The 18,116-nt window shown below is 48.4% G+C and overlaps 1 protein-coding gene across 4 annotated transcripts in view; it reads left to right on the top strand.

Moving 5' to 3' along the window:
• Positions 1 to 18,116, top strand: part of Lcp2 (lymphocyte cytosolic protein 2) — a 56,877-nt gene that overhangs the window by 24,825 nt on the left and 13,936 nt on the right. For all 4 annotated transcript variants that reach the window (XM_048436018.3, XM_048436016.3, XM_048436015.3 and 1 more), the window contains exons 4-10: positions 9,945 to 10,010; positions 10,458 to 10,489; positions 11,530 to 11,567; positions 12,732 to 12,933; positions 14,983 to 15,080; positions 16,503 to 16,569; positions 16,666 to 16,749. In XM_048436018.3, coding sequence (XP_048291975.2) covers positions 9,945 to 10,010; positions 10,458 to 10,489; positions 11,530 to 11,567; positions 12,732 to 12,933; positions 14,983 to 15,080; positions 16,503 to 16,569; positions 16,666 to 16,749 — 587 coding nt within the window. The remainder of the gene's footprint in view (positions 1 to 9,944; positions 10,011 to 10,457; positions 10,490 to 11,529; positions 11,568 to 12,731; positions 12,934 to 14,982; positions 15,081 to 16,502; positions 16,570 to 16,665; positions 16,750 to 18,116) is intronic.

Here is an 18,116-nt window from a genome sequence, read left to right as displayed (position 1 = left end):
CACAGAACAAGAGAAACTACCCAAAGTCAAAAGGAGGAGAAAGTATCACAAAGGAGCCAGCCAATCACCAGGGAGCTGGGGGATGGCTCAGGTCAGGGCAGAGCGCTTGCCTAGCATTCATGAGGAGGCTCTGGGTTTGCTCTCCAGTGCTGGTAGTGGACAGAGCATCCACGGGCACTTCAACTAGCTGAACGTGCAGAATGATGGTTCTCAGAAGATGTCCCCGCTGAGAGGAGGAGATACCGAAATAAACGGCATGAGGAAACAGCTGTTGAGAAATTCCCAAGTTGGATAAAAATTGTTAAGTCCACAGATCCGAGAGGCATCACAAACCCTCAGCCCAAGAAGCAGGCAGATCTCTGCTCTATGCTGCTTCATCGACAAATTTCCCAAAAACAGCGGACTGGAGATAAACAGTGAAGAGAAAAATTACCCACATAGTCAGAGATGAGAAATTGCATCGCACTCCAAGAGTGACTCTGGAGATGGTGACAGGGGCGGGAGTGGTTTCTATCAGAAACAATGTCACTGAGAAGATCCCTTAAGCCCCGAAAAGGGGAACAGTTGCCAGACCACACCCCAGCGACCCGTAATTTCAGAAATGAAGGCCAAAACTTTAATCAGATTGCCTTGGTTGAGTCTTCATTATATTTACTACTACCGCCCAAATAATTGAAAGGATAATTAACTATGAGAGTCATGAAAAGTTAGAGGCCTCAGAACACGCTTCTGTCTTTGGTCAAAAGACAAGCATGGTAGAAGGGGTGTGTGTGAGAGCAGAGTCCGCTGCTATACTGTGCTCTAATGTGGTGTTGACTGCAGGTTCTCGTCCTTTAGACCTGTGCCCAGCACACAGTAGGCATCAGTAAATGTGTATTGTCCAACAGCTGGCAAGGGCAGGGAGAACAGGGCTTTCCAAACACAGAATGTCTCTAAGCACTCATCCCAAATGCTGAGCCATGCTACAACTGTTAGAGAAAATCTCCCAGGAGGAAGGAAATGGCCCCTGATGCTAATATGGATCTTCACGGGAGAATGCAAAGTTTCAGAAATGGTGGTCACACGCTTGTAATATATATTAACCCTTTGAGGCCATCTGAGTTCCATCACTCAGTCCCTACACAAATTTCTCCTTCGTGAACACTTCACTCTTTTGGTGAAATGCTGCTAGATGCCTATAGTGTCTCAAGTCTTGTCCATGAGGAGCTACAAAGATAAAGGACAGATCCTTCACACAGCATGCTTACATTCTAACTGGAAGAGCAGGTAACAGCCCATCCACAGTCATAGTGGGCCACGTTCTGTAACCCCAGCACTTTGGAGGAGGCAGAAGCAGAAGTATTAGGAGTTCAAGGCCAGTCTCAGCAACACAAATTAGTTAGAGGTCAACAGAGCTATATTAAACCAGCCCTATTGCCAAAGAGAAAAAAAATATAAAGGAGAGGAGAAAGGTAAGGAAAAGTAATAGAAAAGGGAAGACCTGTGGAACATTCTAGGAGAAGGAAGCATATTGTAAAAACACAGGGGATAGGACATTTGTTGCTACTACTGCCGTGTCAGAGAGTCTGGGGAGTGTACAGCTGACCAGAGGAAAACGAAGAGGCTAACCCAGCTACTTGGTATGTGCTGCCCACAGAAGTTCCCATGAGCTTCTGTAAGGAAGAGTTAGTGAGGAAGTGTACTGGGGAGAATATAGGGAAGACTTACATCTCAGATCTGTCCAGGGAATTGTGAAAGACAACTTAGAGGCGGCTCAGCTGGGACAAGATAATGAGTTAGATGGGGATGCTCTCATCTCAAGAGGCTATGAGGACTCTGTGCACTCTGTCTCAGTTCTCGCCTCTGTTCCTCGTCTGTAAAATAAGAATAATAATGGCACTGACCTCCAAAGGTCAGGGGGGAATTAGGGGGAATGCTTGGGAAATACACACAAAAGCACAAACAAACAAACAGAAACACTGACTAAGTCTGAGCTTGTCTTTTGTGTAGAGCTGTCCCTGGCACGGCTTCCATTTTTACTAATTCTATCTTACTGGAAAGAGAAGGTCAGAGACTAGCCAGGGCACGTGGCTGCAGGGAGAGAGGGATTGCTTCTAAAGCTGAGTTTGCCTCCTGCCTCCAATGGGGCTCTTGGAAAAGCTACTCAATAGTCTGAGCCTCGGTTTTCCCATCTGTAGAAGGGTAAAGTCGTGGCTTTTATGGAGGGAGGGCTATGAAAGGAACGTAAGTTCCTCGGCTCTGTCCTTAACAATACAGGTATTTAATAATTAGTATTCCACCATCTTGCAAAGAGATTGGTTTGTCCTAACTATTGTCCTAAAGGCTGATGGAAAAGAGACTGTAGTCAAGGACAGAAACAAAATACGATCACTGTGTGTCCTTTCCCACTGCTTAAAACATCAGAGACCCATAAATGGACAATATACAGAGAGTGAGAGATGGAAGAGGTGGGGAGATTGCAAGAGTGAGGAATGACGTGATTCCATGGAAACAGATGCAAGAAGACCGATGCATGTATGAACTCACAGAGACCATGGCAGCACATGCTAAGCATGCACAAGTTCCAGTCAGACAGGGTCCCAAGGCTGAGCAGGGGAAAAAGACAAAGGCCCCACCCTCACAACCATAAATCTATCTGCAGCCCATAGCAAAGGAGAAACCAGTTTTCCTCAATGGAGTCACTGCGTGTATTAACCATACTGCAGGGCAGGCCCCACGCCCAGGAGTAGCTGGCCAACACTAAATGAGCTCAATAGTACTTTGTCTGGAAAACAAAACAAAACCAAAGTTAGGTTAGATTTTATCAAAAAGGTTGATTCTGTAATGAAATTCTCTCTCAGGACATAGTTGCTGATCAAGACACCCTGAGCGTTTTAATGATAAGGGGAACTTAGAGAAAACAATGGGAGTTCCTTTTACAGAGACTAGAGTGAGCCTCATGTTGTAGCCCAGGATGATGGGGGCAGCACTGGTGCGGGTGGTGCAGGGGGCAGCACTGGTGGGCGGTACAGGGGGCAGCATTGGTGGGCGGTGCAGGGCACAGCACTGGTGCGGGTGGTGCAGGGGGCTGCACTGGGGTGGGCAGTGCAGGGGGCAACAGTGGCGTGGGTGGTGCAGGGGGCAGCAGTGGAGTGGGTGGTGCAGGGGGCAGCAGTGGTGTGGGCGGTGCAGGGGGCCGCACCGGGGTGGGCAGTGCAGGGGGCCGCACCTGGGTGGGCAGTGCAGGGGCAGCACCTGGGTGGGCAGTGCAGGGGGCAGCAGTGGCGTGGGTGGTGCAGGGGGCAGCAGTGGCATGGGTGGTGCAGGGGGCAGCAGTGGCGTGGGTGGTGCAGGGGGCAGCATTGGTGGGTAGTGCAGGGGGCAGCATTGGTGGGCGGTGCAGGGGGCAGCATTGGTGGGCGGTGCAGGGGGCAGCATTGGTGGGCGGTGCAGGGGGCAACAGTGGCGTGGGTGGTGCAGTGATGCCCATCATTGCTAACGCTCACCGTATCTATCATATCCAATGACTAGATCCATCTGCTCACATGCCTCTCCCGAGAAAACCGCAAGCTTCTAATAGCAGAGACGACCTCCTATCTCATCTACACAGTGCTTATCTCTACAGCCAAGAAAGAGGAGGCAGCAAGGAAGGAGCAGAGGGGGGGGGGCTCAGAGGAAAAAGGAACACTCTTTACCTACAAATAAATAACCAGCCCCCAGCAAAACAGAAGCAATCATGGGTCTGAAACCTATCTCCAGCCTTCCTTCTCCCACCAATACCAATACAGTCCAGGCACCCAGCCCTCCACAATCCTTCTCAGTGGCAGGTGCTTCATCTCACCTGCCATTGCTTTCCCTTCAATGCAAGTTCAGGAAACTCCACTTAAGGCTTCGCTGAATGTGGGCACGGGATTTTCTGTTCCCGTGAGTTTCACATTGGTGAAACAGAGCTAACTATATCTGCTTACCACTCAAGTGATTGTAAGGTCCAAGTAAAACATAGGTATGAAGACCTTTGAGAGAGAAGCGAGAAGGTCACCTTGCTCCAGCAGCCTTTCCGACCTACATGCAGGGTTCCACTGAAGGCTAAGAGGCCATGCAAGGATCTTCATGAATCTTCAGACAGACACTGTGGCTCTTTGGCTAAAGAAGGATATGGAAGGCCTGCCTCTTGGTTCAAAGAGGTGGATAGTTTAAGGCAGACCACTTTGCTTCTTTAAATAATGCTGAAATTCAGAGCAGGGGCCATGATGGCACAAATGTGTTCCGGGAGGAGGGCTGAGGCCAGGGTTGGAGTAAACACTCTGACAAGGCTCTTCCAGGCAGGCGTAGATTTTGACCCCATTCTGGGCCTGGATCATGCAGTTCTGGAGGGATCCCCAGGCAAGAAGAAGCCTCTCAAGGGAGCATGCCAACCAAAATGGGGGTAGGAAGCACTTTTAGTGGCCACGCTATGACAAGAAATGCCTGCCCCTCACCTCCATTGGCTACTAGACAGCTACACATAGGACAACAGAGGCAATAAAACTTGGATTTGGTCAGATAATGCCCACTCTTTCTGTGTGTTCTGTGCTCTGATGGCTCCCTCCTCTTTCCTTATCTCTCTCTCTATCCCCCTGCCCTGCACTTTTGCTCTCTCCTTTCTTCCTTTCTGTTTCTTTCTTCTTGAGCGATCAGCACATTTGATTCCAGGCCCACAGGCGGGATATAATCGGTAAATTAGATTGGACTGTTGAGAAGGGAGCCGTGGCAGCGGATCCCGGACAGACGAGCCCTTCTGTCTCTTCCACTTCATTTCAACCTTATTCCCTTTGTAATGACAAAGTTCCTTCTCTTCTCTCCTTTTTTCTCTTCTTCTTTTTATAAATAACAATCTCCATGGAAATCTAGAGTGACAAAAGTTACTTTGCGAGATTTTCTGATCATCAGAGCCACGTCGGGGCTGTTGGGAGTTACTCCGCCCCACTGCAGGGTAGACCTGGGGATCTCTGTGACAGATGCACCTAGGCCATTCTAGTAGTAGTAGAGTAGGCAGATGAACCTATTTATTATAAAAATTAAAACAAGCAAACAAATTCTGTAACCTTTGGATGGAAATTGCCTTGCTGAGAACAGACAGATGCTGGCCTTGAGGAAGGACATTATGGTCACAATCTCACACTTGCGGTTTCTGTTCCTTGTGCATCTTTGGGAAATATCTGAGAATGTGATGGTGAAGACTGGCTCTGTCACCCCAAAAGTTAGAGATGCTTTGGAGCTGGGACCTAGGCCTTTATGGGATGCCACCCTCCTGCGATGGCTTGTCTTCATTTGAGGGGTTCAAGCCCTCCAGAGCCAGCAGCACCCTCAGATGAGGGGAAGAACAACTGACTGTATGGATGCCTAGCCTTCTTTCTCCTTCCCTAGTGGGGGAGCGAGGCTTGGGGGTTTGTGGGGAGAGTGGAACTGAGTCATCTCTGCCACTCACTGTCATTTGGTCCACTGGGGTGGAGAGCAACTTTGTGGGTTCGCACAAAGGTAGCAGTCACTTCGCTAGCAAAGCAACTCAACAGCCTGCCCCCGCGGTGGTGGTGGTCATGCATGGTTGGCGCCTTGGAAGAAATCTTAGCAGCCCTTCTCAGCAGCAGGACGCTGGGAGGCCGAGCTGTGCTGCCCGTGACAGCCTGAGCCATCCTGCCCTTTTCTCAGCTCTTTGCTGCACTGTGTGAGGCCTGCGGTTTAGCATTTCCTTCCTTTCCAGCTAGAGCCCCAGCAGCCCCAGCCTGGCTGTTCGAGATACTGGTGAGAAGCGCAACGGCACAGAGCGGGTGGGAGTGAGTCAAAGGCCAGCTAAGCTCTGTGGGATGGGAACGCTGAGTTCTGGCTCAGCTCTGCCTTCCTCAGGCTCTCGCTGAAAGGGTACCTAGGTGCTGAGGGCTGGTAGTTTTAAATTGTAATCCCTGTCCTCCTGTCCAAGCTCCCACCGCCATCACGTGAACGTACATGGTACTTTCTTACGTTGAATATTATTTCCATAAGTATTCATTGTTATCTAGGTGATAGCGCAGACCTTTAATCCCACCTCTCAGGAGACCAAAATAAGACGATTTCAAATTTCAGGCCAGGCTGGACTACAGGAGTGGAACCCTGTCTCAAATAAACATTTATTATTACTCTCTCTCTCTTGCATGCGTGCATACTTGTTCTTGCTTTTTTCTCTTATTTTATGTGTATGCATATGCATGTAGGTGTGTGTGTGTTTTCATTTCTCAAGAGCAATCCACCTTGTGCTGTTAGAAGAGGGTCTCTCACTGAGCTCTGGGGCGTCAGCTGGCTACCCAGTGAACTTCAGGGATCAGTCTGTCTTTGCCTCTCTGGGGTTGGGATCATCAGTGCTCCCTACCATCCCTGCTTTGATGTGGGTGGCGGGGATCAAAGGAGCTTACGCCTCTGGGCCACATGCTCTGTGCAGGGAGCACTTTGCTGACTGAAATATCTCCACAGCCCCCTTGTCTTCTCTCCATCAGTCTCAAGAGCAGAGTTCTTGGCCCTTAGAAGGCCTTAATGCATGCTTTCAAGTAAGCAGGTGACAGAAAAGGAGCTAGTGGCTGCTGGTGCTATTACCACCATCCTGGCAGGATGCAGGTGTACTCTTCTCTGGCTGTCCTATGGGAGGCCTTTAGCCTGTCTGCTGTCCGTTCTCAACAATCACTGCAGGGTCACATGTGACAATAGTCATGTCACAAATGTCCTGATCCTGTGTTTAGCGAGAACTAGGAAGTGCTCCCCACCCCCCCCCCCGTTTTAAAAGCTCCTCTCCCTCAAGAGCAGTGGTTCTCAACCTTCCTAATGCCCTTTAACACAGTTCCTCATGTTGTGGTGGCCCCAACTGTAAAATTATTTTCATTGCTACTTCATAACTGTAATTTTGCTACTGTTGAGAATCGTACTGTAAATGTCTGATATGCTACCTGGGTGGAAATGTCATTCGACCTTCCAAAGAGGGCACGGCCCACAAGTTGAGAACCTCTGCTCTAGTGTTGGGCAGTAGTGGCGTAGGCCTTTAATCCCAGCATTCAGGAGGCAGCGGCAGGCAGATCGCCTGTGAGTGTGAGGCCAGCCTGGTCTACAGAGTGAGTTCCAGGACTGGCTCCAAAGCTACAGGGAAACCCTTTCTCAAAATAAATAGACAAGTAGATAGACAGACAGGCAGGCAGGCAGGCAGGCAGATAGACAGATGAACGAACTTCTGCTTCTGCAATGACATCATTATAGAAGGTTTACCATGGCCTTGCTTGTCTTCACTCTTGAGTCTCTAGGCTCCTCAAATTAATCATCCCTGCCACTCCTATGAGGTAGGAGGGTACTGAGAAGTGAGGTGGGAGCCCCTAGGAGTGAAGGCGGAATAAAAGCGGTAGGGCTGTTAAGGACTGCCTTTGCTAATCTAGTAAATTTGTACGAGACCAACCTGTCCCCATGAGCAGAAGAGACATCGAACATCACTTTCACAGCTAGGAAGAGGCTCAAGAGTACCCCAGGAAGAGGACAACACAGACAGAATTGCACAAGGCTGTGGTATGCGGAACTAGAGAGGGTGGCTTTGACCCACTGGTGTGTGCATTCTGGAGACAGGTGGCCCTCATCAGTAATCTACGATATCCCTTTTGTCTGAACCTCTGTCACCTCTTGCAAAATGTAACTGGGATGAGCTCTGAAGCTTCTTCACTTATGTAATCTCCAAAGAGCAATGAGTCTGCTTGCCAGGGAGGGTCCTGCTAAAGTCTGGAGTGTGGAGTCTGTGTTCTGCGGGTTTGAGGGGCTTGAGATCCAGCCCCAGAACCAAGGCTCTCCCTGAGCTGGTTTTGGGAACTTGCTAGTTTTGTATGGACGTACCTGAGCACATGGTATACTCAGTTATTTTGACCAGAATTTGGTCTCAGGGACTGGATGAATCAAGAGTTTCTCCCACTGCAAGCTGTACCTTTACAGAGCACTGGCTGCTCTTCCAGAGGTCCTGAGTTCAATTCCCAGTAACCCCATGGTGGCTCACAACCATCTATAGTGGGATCTGATGCCCTCTTCTGGCATAAAGTTGTGCATGCAGACAGAACCCTCATATGCCTAAAACAAATAAATCTTTTTTAAAAAAGAGAGAAATCCGTGGGCGATTTAGTTACTCTTCGCTGTGACAAAATGGTTGTACAACTTAAGGAAGGGTTTATTTCGGCCCAGGGCTTTGGAGGTTTAGGGCATGCGCTTTGGCTCTGTGACTTCTGGGCCTGAAGTGAAGCAGAGAATCAGTGTGGAAGGGCATGGAAGATCAGAGCCATTCGTTCACTTCATGGCAGCCAGAATGCAGAGAGAGAAAGGAGAAAACACTAGGTCTAAAATACTCTTTGGGTACCCGCCTCTAGATACCAACATCTTCCAACCTGGCCGTCACTTCCATAGTTCAACTAGCCTCCTCCCGACAGTCTACTCAAAATCTGAATGCATAAGTGTATTTGCACCCATGCAGCTGGAGACACAAAACACAACAGTTCTCAGGGGCCTTAGGGTCCACTTATTCTTCAGGGACCTCCACTCAGGTGAAGCCCATCTTTTACTTCACTGCAGAAAAGAATTTCAGGATGAGCCAGTCTTAAGCAGAGTTGGAGCTTATTTAAAAATGAAAAAGAACATTTAACATAGATTTAAACACAAAGGTTACTAGAAGGAGATGCCCTCAGAGGGAGAAGATACACAGAGAGGGTGGCATGGGCTTCTTCAAGGACAGTGGCCTGAAGTGTCTTAGCAGTCACCATATATACTTGGTTTCTCTCAAGATACAGCTCACGTAATTACTAAGAGCAGACACCACCTTGTCTGTCTCTTTTTGATAAGGGAGATTATCGGAAGGATCCATACGATTGCAATATTATAAAAATAAACTATGAGCCACAAGATTGTGCAAAGGGGGTGAAGACGTGTCTTTCACTGCCAGTGGGGTCTCTTGTGAGAATCCTAGAAAACTATAAGTTTTTATATGGAGTAGGAGAATAGTCATGTACACATAGGTCTTAAGCATGATTCGTTGCTATTTTAATATTTTTATTGAAATATCTCTCTATAAAATGTCTCTGAATGCACAGCTTTTGCGGCAAATGCTGCTAACTGTGCTGAAATTCTTGACTTTAAGCTGGCAAGAGTCTCTGAGCAGATCCTGGGTCTCCATAATTTGCCCGTTTTTCTGTCCTACCTCAAGTGAATCAAAACCCCCACTGAAGTCAGAGCGCTCACAGTCCGGTCATCTCTGGAAACACTTTCACAGACACAACCAGAAAGCGTGATGTTCTAGTCTCTTAGGTGTCTCTCAATCCAATTAAACTGCTAAGCAAGATTGCTCATCTCATACCGTGTCACATAAGCAGGTTTGACCATCACACCATGTGACTAAGCAGACGCAAAGAGGGACAATGCTGGGTGGGGAGACAATAGGATGGAACTGCCCGTTGGAGTTTGTAGTAGGATATACACATGGGCCTCTGGGTTTAGCAGATGGTTTGGTCACAGGAATGATCAACCAAGACTCAAGGGAGCACATTCTGTGAATGGCAGAACAGTAAGCTATACATGACTTCAGCTCGCAGATTCTCGGGCCCCAGGCCATCAGAGCAGGCAGAAGGCAGGCATGAGATGACCAGTTTTTAAGGAGAGCTCAGAGCCAGATAGCAAAGGCTCAGTAGACATAGGTCAGCAGATGACAGAAGACTTCATGGGAGCAGGAGTGGTTGGCACCAGGTCAGGTCCTGAGGAAAAAGGGGACAAGTTCTAGCCAGGTGGGGACAGGAAGTGGAACTGAAGATGTGAGACTGGCTTGGGGAGGATGGACACCAGAAGAAAACTGTGGCCTACGCCCATGGAGGACATGCGGATGGGGGAACGGCAGGAAGGTGGAGGCCAGGAGTTGATTGTTTTGTCTCTTCACGTGTGCCTTTATCTTGTAGGATTCTCAGTAAGTTAAGTCAAGATATCAACAAGAATGAAGAGAGAAGGAGCATTTTTACACGCAAGTGAGTGTGCATCTCCAGCCTACGTGCTGCTACAAGGGAATGCAAGGATTAAAATCTCAAGTAGAGCCTGTAAAAGCATCTGTAGCACTGTTTTGGCCTCTACTGCTTCACCTGTGGTGGTCCCGTCTGTCCCAGGAGTCATGAGGAGAGTGTCTAAGGAGGGGAGGGAGTTTCTTCTCCCCGGTGATCATTTTGCCCCTGGGTCCAGGACAACAGGGGAATGAACATTCCCTAGATCATTAAAGAGTCACAAGCTCCTGACTGTGACACCAGTGTGACTTTAGGGGTCCCCAGAAGCTAGGGACAGTTCAACTCTGGTTACTAAGCAACAAGAGTGTGAGTCTTAGGCAGGGAGACATAATCCCTATTGATGCAGAGGGCTAGGCTGGGGAAAGGAGATGCCCTTTGATTGACAGGCTACTAAGATGCTGTTGTTTGCCTTTGCAGACCCCAGGTTCCACGATTTCAAGAGGAGACAGGTAAAGGTACCGGGGCTGAGAGGAGTTCTTTAGGAGGTGATGTGTGCTTCAGCTCGGGCCTACTTGAGTACCTTGCATAGGACACAACTTATCAGCCAGTTCTTCATCATAGAAGAGTATGGATTCCTACTGAGAGGCAGAAGGGGGCGACTCTGGAGGAACACTGCAGGACTCCTCTTGTTCTGTGGGAGAGCCTAGGCTCAGCTTTGAGCACCTGAGCTGAGCCAAAGTCTCACCTCTGAGTCTTACACGCAGTTTTCCATTGTTCGATTGCTCAAAACAATTAGATTGGGGCTTCTGGATCCCATACAGTCCTGCTGATTAAAAAACTCTATGAATAAAGCCCCAGGTCCTACTCTACGAAAAGGAATCCTGGGTAAATTTTGTATACACACAAGGAAGTTTAGGTACCTCTGCTGCTCGCTGGTAGAAAGAACTCTTCTAACAGAAATGATATGGCCAAGAGTAAGTCACTCTCTTAGTATGATTTCCATTGCTAGAACCCGGCTCCTAAAGCTGCTTACATATGAAGGGAAGAGGTTTATTAATTTCAGAGTTCTAGAAGTCCAAGAGCATGGTGCTTTCATCAGTTCAACTTCTGGCTGAATCCAACCTCATTACAAATAGCACCATGCGGGAAAACGTGAGACTAGTAAGGGGCACATATAGAAGTGACCAAAATACTAGAACTGTGCTCATAACAAGGCATCCAGTCTCAAGGCTCAGATGACTCCTGGGATACCCACTCCAGTCTGCAGAGACCCAAGTCAGTCTCTGGAGAAAGGTATCGATTCATTCATAGAGAAAAGTATTGACCCATGAGGTCTCTTTGACCTAATTATCTCTTAAAGATCCCACTGCCCCTTGATACCATTACATCGTGACTTACTATGAGTTCTGGCAGGGTAAATTGTACTCAACACAACCCTTGCTGGCCCCGAGCATGAAGAAGGAAGGATGAGGGCCTGTGATGGACACTGGGAGGGAGACCTGCTCTGACTCTCTGCTTGGTGCTGATGGTGGTGTTATCTCCTCCACAGAAAGCCACGAAGAAGACAATGGGGGCTGGTCATCCTTTGTGAGTATGACTTGGGCTAAATCACTTTTATATTGGTGACTGGGGTGACTTTATGTTAATCACAATGCTGAAAAAGAAGCAAGCCCCCTCCACCAATGAAGCGTAGAAACATCCCATTTCAGGGCCCCCGAAAGGGCCAGGTGGTAAATATTTCCAACTTTGGAAGCTGAAAGGTTTCTTCTTTACTACTCAGCGCTTAACCCCCACCTCCCGCAGTCACGGTCAGCAAACAAATGAGTGGGCTCAGCTGTGACAGCAGAGCTTCCTTAGAAGAATAGAGATGTGGGGCTGCAGCTTGCTGGCTGCAACACTGCTCACCACTACCAAGCCCAACAGCAATCCCTCCCCTCCTGCTATCTTTTCCAGAAATCTATGCTACTGTAACTTTTGTTCTCGTGGACTTAAGTCACCACTGGGTGACCCAGAGGGAAGACATTTCATAACTGGGTGTTAGCGCTGGGAAGGCTCCCACGCCAGGTTTGCATGGGAAAGGTCACAGTGACAGCGCCTTCCAGAGTCTGATGGGTTGTGCACCCCCTCCTCACACTTCACACTGTCGCCATGCACGGAGTCAGGTGGGAGCTAAGGACTCTGTGATGCAAGAGAAAGCTAGGGAACCTTTTGGAGGGTGTGCCTTGTGCAAGCCCCTTTGCCAAGTCCAGGCAGATCTGAGGCCCGGGCTTCCCAACCCTCAGTCTAAGTGGTCTTTCTGCTAAATGGCCATTTCTAGGTCTTTCAAAAATGGTCATAGAGGAAGTGAGGAAGTGACCCCTGTTCTACTGAGATTCTAGTAAATAAAATCATTTAATTAGAAAGAAAATGACTTCTGGGAAAGTATGTTTTTATGAGAAAACAAAGCAGATTTATTCTGTACAAAAGAAAGAAGAGAGCAGTTTCCCCAGATGTCTGTGCTTCAGCATGGCAGCTGGATCCCTGCAAAGGTTTGTCTTGAGCCCTCCTGGGCTCAGCCAGGGATTAGTCTTCAGGTCTGTCCCTGAAGCATGGGTTTCCCATCTGTGGAGGCCTGACACGTTACAGTTCCCTCAGTGACAGATCTGTCGGAGGATGCTGGCATCCTGGGCTGAGAGCTCACAGAGGCCGTACTCTAAAGTGTCATCCTGTGACATCGGCACCAGCTGAGCTGTCCCTCCACTGTGCTGGCAGGAAGAAGATGATTACGAAAGTCCCAACGATGATGATCCGGAAGGAGAGGACGACGGGGACTATGAGTCCCCCAATGAGGAGGAAGAGGTGCCGGTGGACGACGCTGCTGATTACGAGCCACCGCCCTCCAATGATGAGGAGGCTCTGCAGAACTCCATCCTGCCCGCCAAGCCTTTCCCCAACACCAACTCCATGTACATTGGTAAGAACCTCTGCAACCTGCTGGCCAGAAGCTGCCCATTGAGCTTCTCTGGGTGCTGATTCTTGCTCAGCTTCTGGAAAACTGTGTGGCTTGAGACCAAAGAATTCACCACTCTGGCCATTTCCTCATGAGGGAAGCAGGCTAATGGCAGGACAGAGGGGCAAGGCTTTCCGGAAAGAGGGCAGCTATGTGGTTCTGCCATCTGCAGACTGTCATAATAAATGTGAAGGAATTCAGAGGGCTTGGTTCTGCCTTTACAGTGAGACAGTTTTTACAATGTTCCTCATCTACCTGTTTCTCTACTCTTCATTCACTCATTCATTAATTCACAAAGCCACAAATGTTCCTCATCTACTGTGAGCCAGACGACACAAGCTACCAGGAAGGAAAATGCACCTTTGTCTTGTGGAGATTCCTTTCTAGCAGAGGAGGTGACAGAAATGATCTCAGGTGCACTTGGCCTCCTCTGCACCCAGGGAGCGTTGTGTCTAACCCTGGGGGCTGTGCTGTTTCAGACTCCATCCCGTCACCTCACTTAGCGTGTTGAAGGACAGAACACTAAAGCTAACAGGCAGGAAGCGTCAACATCGCCAAGACTGTCCCAGACTTAGGGCAGAAAAGTGAACCCAGGTTGCTGAGTGTCTCTACGTGTTTGTCGCAAAGACAGAGTGAGCAAGACAGACCTCACTCGCCAGCATTCTTAGTCTCCTGGGTCAGGCAACACCAAACAATTGCATCACGTCATTGTTATCAACAAGCCAGTATAATAAATGGGCTTGCTCCCTCGGGCTGTGATACTTGAGAGGTAGTCTTTGGCTGATAATCAAATAGTGTATTGAGAATGAGAAAAAGTTGGTTATATGAGGCTGAGTGGGGGCAAGGGAGGAACATTTAAAGCACTTGAAATGGTTGTGCAAGGGCCCTGAGGTCCCAAAGAACATAACATATCAGGGGAGCTGAAAGGCAGCCTGTGGGGTGGAGAAGACCAGGCTTGCCCTTGCCTTGAGTCCATTTCTGCTGGAAGGGGAATGGCGTTCTTCCCAGGGCTGACAAAAAGGTGAATCAAGAGAGCACTCAGTGCTTTTTCAACCCCAAGTTCCAGACTCCTTCCACAGTCCCCCTAAAACTCACATAGCCAGTATCTTAGTGAGGGTTTCTATGGTGTGACATAGTGCCATGCCAAAAGCACAAGATGCCAGGAGGCCCTTGGCCACTCACGGCTCATGCCTCACAATTCCACTCTGACCTCTCCCAGCCCAGACTGGGAGAAGCAGGTCTTGGGCAGTTCTCTGCAGCCAGAGTGATAAGGATGTCTAAGGCAGACCATGTGCTATTTAACTTGATAACAGAAGTGGGGGGCAGCTCCTCCCTTTGCAAAAGGAGATGGGCAAAAGGAGGAAGTAGGAGGGTGAGGCAGCCCAGAACATTTGTGAAGGGAAGGAAGCCACAGAAAAAGGGGCCCATGAAGGGTAGCAGCTAACGTAATACTGGTAAGCACCTTTGTGTGCAGTGTGAGCTTATATATGCAGGCAAGGAGACATATGTCTCTGTGCATGTGTGTCAGCATACACATGTGTTTCTAGGTACTCATGTGTGCACGTGCATATGAACTTTATGTGCATATATGCATATATATGCATGCAGGCTAATGTGTGCATGCATGTAGTCCACACCTGTAGAATTGTATCTGAAAACTCTCACTGGGGTAATCCTATAGGGGCCTCTCTTGGTTGGCAGTGTCTCAAATATCACCTGTTGGTATGAGGTATTATGGGAATTATCCCCATGTATGTAAGAGTCATACCAATTTGAGCAGGAAGAGGAGCAGACAGTGGCCAAGGCTTCCTGTCTCCTGTAGGACCCAGACTGGGTTTGACTCTGTAACTCTGTAACTCATGCTGGTGTTGGAGGTCTGGAGGTAAAGGATCGGCTCTTGGCACCTCCAGCTGCATGGGCAGGCACAGCAAGTTCTAAAGAGAACCCTGCACTTAGACAACACTCACTTCAAATTTTCATTTCTTCTTCCATTTGAACATTGTGTTTCCACAGACCGGCCTCCCACCAGCAAAGTCTCTCAACAGCCTCCGGTGCCCCCACAGAGACCAATGGCCGCCCTCCCTCCCCTGCCAACAGGCCGGAACCACTCGGTAAGCCTCCTCCTTTTCTTTCTGGCCACTTTGTATCCAAAGCAATTATTTCTTCAGAGAGAGAAGGGACTAAGCTTCTTTACCTGGTTCTAAATTTGTAAGAAACGGGGAAATGCGTACCCACAAGCTCCACTCAGTGATTCGATTTTGTGGTGTTATATAAGCAGTTTCTATTCATGTCATAATGTTTGTTGCTGGTTTTGTCAGCATAAACAATGTGAACTGTGTGTTTAATGAGAGATTCCTCTTTCAATTCATCTATCTACGGGAGAACTAAGTCTGGTCCTGGTGTTGCCTAGGTTCTCAATCTAGACTGCCCTCCTGCAAGCAGTATTGCGCCACCTGCTGGCCAGATCTCAAATTTCAGGGATGAATACCTTCAGACGCAGTGAAGCCAAGGAGAAACAGTGGTAGCAGACCCCCTTTTCCTGCTCTTTCAGCATTCGGTCCAGCTCCTATGGAACTCACACAAAGCTAAAAAAGTCAGCATCAGACGAGTGCTTTTTTCGCTAGTGGCCAGGGCACCTTAAAAACTGTGGCAAGTGCCAAAGTGTCAGGACCAGAAGGGAAAATTAGTGTGAGAGGAGGGCCGTGGCAAATACGGAAAACCTCCTTCTCATAGATGGCCCCTCAGGCTGGCATAGCACCTTTGCAAAGGGGCTTCATAGAGTCCCATGAGTCTACACAGGCACTTTGTTTTGGAAGTCTGGAGAAATTCACCTCCACCACTAGGAGGCAGAATTTGTCCATCACATTCGGCAGCCACTGCACACGAGTGTTCTCCGTGCCAGAGGAAGAACATGAACAGCACAGAATGTTCTGATTTTCATGAGGTTTTGATGTTAAACAAGTAAATAGATATAGAAATGATTTGGAAATGTAGTCAGGCAGAAGACCTGGTAATGTGACCTAGGGTACCAAACTGATACTCAGCTGGTACAGGACAAGCCGGTCATGTGTAAAGCAGAGAGAACACTCCGGGCAGAGGAGGCACAGCCACGGAGATGTTCAAGAGCATGTGTGTGAGAGCTGTAAGGAGATCCTTATGTAAGGACCCTGCGGCACTCAAGAAGAACTTATAAATTCCTTGGAGAGGCAGGCAGGAGCATCTCGTGTAGGACTTCACATGGGGCTTGGGTTTCACTTCTGATGTGACCAGAGCCTGTGGAGGGCTTGGCAGGAGATTCGGTTTGGTCTTTGCTGGGCAGAAAGCCCTTTTCATGAGAGAGTGAGGAAGCTCAGAGAGGAGGTGGCCTCCCCTACTCAGCTGACAGAGGGGGTGGCGAGCTGCAGGTCAGACCTGGAGATGGAGAAAAGGGAGCAGATCCAGACAGATTTGGGGAGACAATGCCACAAAGTCTTGCTGAGGCATAGATGGAAAAGCTTCCAAATATTTGGATTTCTTTTTTTAATTTCATGCAGCCACTATCACCATCTCATCCCAACCACGAAGAACCCAGCAGAAGTCGAAACCACAAACCAGCAAAGTGTAAGCATGGGGTTGCCTTCTGCCCACCAGCCCACCTACCCCATCCCCAGCCAATAGATTTCTTCTTTTAACTGACCTCAACCTTTTCCACCCCAGTGCCTGCTCCATCAATAGACAGAAGCACAAAACCTCCTCTCGACCGCTCACTGGCGCCTCTTGACCGAGAGCCCTTCACACTAGGTTGGTATTCCTCATATTTTATGCATAATGGCCATGGCTACGTTTATAGCGCACTAAGTGCACATTTTTATATGCATCATTTCATTTTACTATGTACTGTTGGGAGAAGCATCCTCATTTTATGGAGAAAGAAACTGAGGCACAAAGCAGTAACTTTCCAAAAGCACCTAGCTACCAAATGATGAAGATAGAGACCTAAACCCAGATCCCCCCTCTTAGTCCCTGGGCTGTGCCTGCTCCACCAAGACTGTGAAGCATCCTGGTACCCAGGGAGGAAATGGGCTGAGAGGCATAGCTCTGGGAGAGCTGTCATCAGCTGCTTTGGCTGCTAATTCTTAGTATGCTGAACCAGGGAGGCGATGACTTCCTTAGGGCACAGTCTCACCATAAGACAGATGTTCTCTTAGGAGAAACTGTTTTCTAAAATTCTAAGTACCATTCGGGTGTCAGAGTTGCCCTTTGTTGTGGATGTGTGTAGTTGACCAAACACTTTGAATTTTTCTCATAATTTACTCATGATTCAAACTGCCATGATTCTAGCCACCCTTAAAGTTATTTTTTAAGTCAACTCTAAAATTTAACTATCATTTATTGAACACCTAGTAAGTGGCAAGCACTTTATATCCTTAGGCCAAGTCAGTGAAGTGGGTTGCTATCAGCCCCACCTCCGAGATGATGAAACAAGTTCAGAGAGGTTGAATGAGGGGCTCAGTTTGCATAAGTGGGTTGAGATTTGAGCCCACGTCTTTCTGACTTTGAAGTGGGTGCTCCTTTACATCCTATCACATGACATTGAGGACCTAGGCTTTGAACCTGCTAAAGACTAGGTGGACGTGGGCAAGAAGCACCCAAACTGAGTAGATATGGAATCCAGATCTCAGCTCCATCCTTCCTCCTCTCCAGTGGAACCCTGAACAAGGGCTTTGCCTCAGTACTCTCCTCGGCTGGCCAAATGACTTTGAGAAATTGGATTGGAAGTTGCAGCTTGCTGTTATTTCTCGGATGCACATGTTAACTGTGCTGAGTCATGAGAAGCTGTGTTTAGAGCTTCCATTGAGTTTAGAGTTCACTGTAGAGAGCTACACATGTTATATAAAAAGAAACCAAGTGATGGTGGTGCATGCCTTTAATCTCAGCACTCGAGAGGCAAAGGCAGAAGCAGGTGGATCTCCGTGAGTTCAAGGCCAGCCTGGTCTACAGAGTGAGTTCCAGGACAGCCAGGGTTAAAAAGAGAAACAACAACAACAGCAGCAGCAGCAAAAGTAGATAAAGTTGACTTGGACTCTAACCATTTCCTGATAATCCATGCTTGACTTTGAACTGCATCCTTGTCCATGATGCTGCAGAGGAACTAATGCTTAGACTTT

The sequence above is a fragment of the Myodes glareolus genome, chromosome 9 (genome assembly GCF_982192425.1).
Source record: "Myodes glareolus chromosome 9, mMyoGla1.1, whole genome shotgun sequence".
NCBI classification, from domain to species: Eukaryota; Metazoa; Chordata; class Mammalia; order Rodentia; family Cricetidae; genus Myodes; species Myodes glareolus.
The sequence above is the reverse complement of the archived record's forward strand: the minus strand, read 5'-3'. Positions and strand labels throughout refer to the sequence as shown.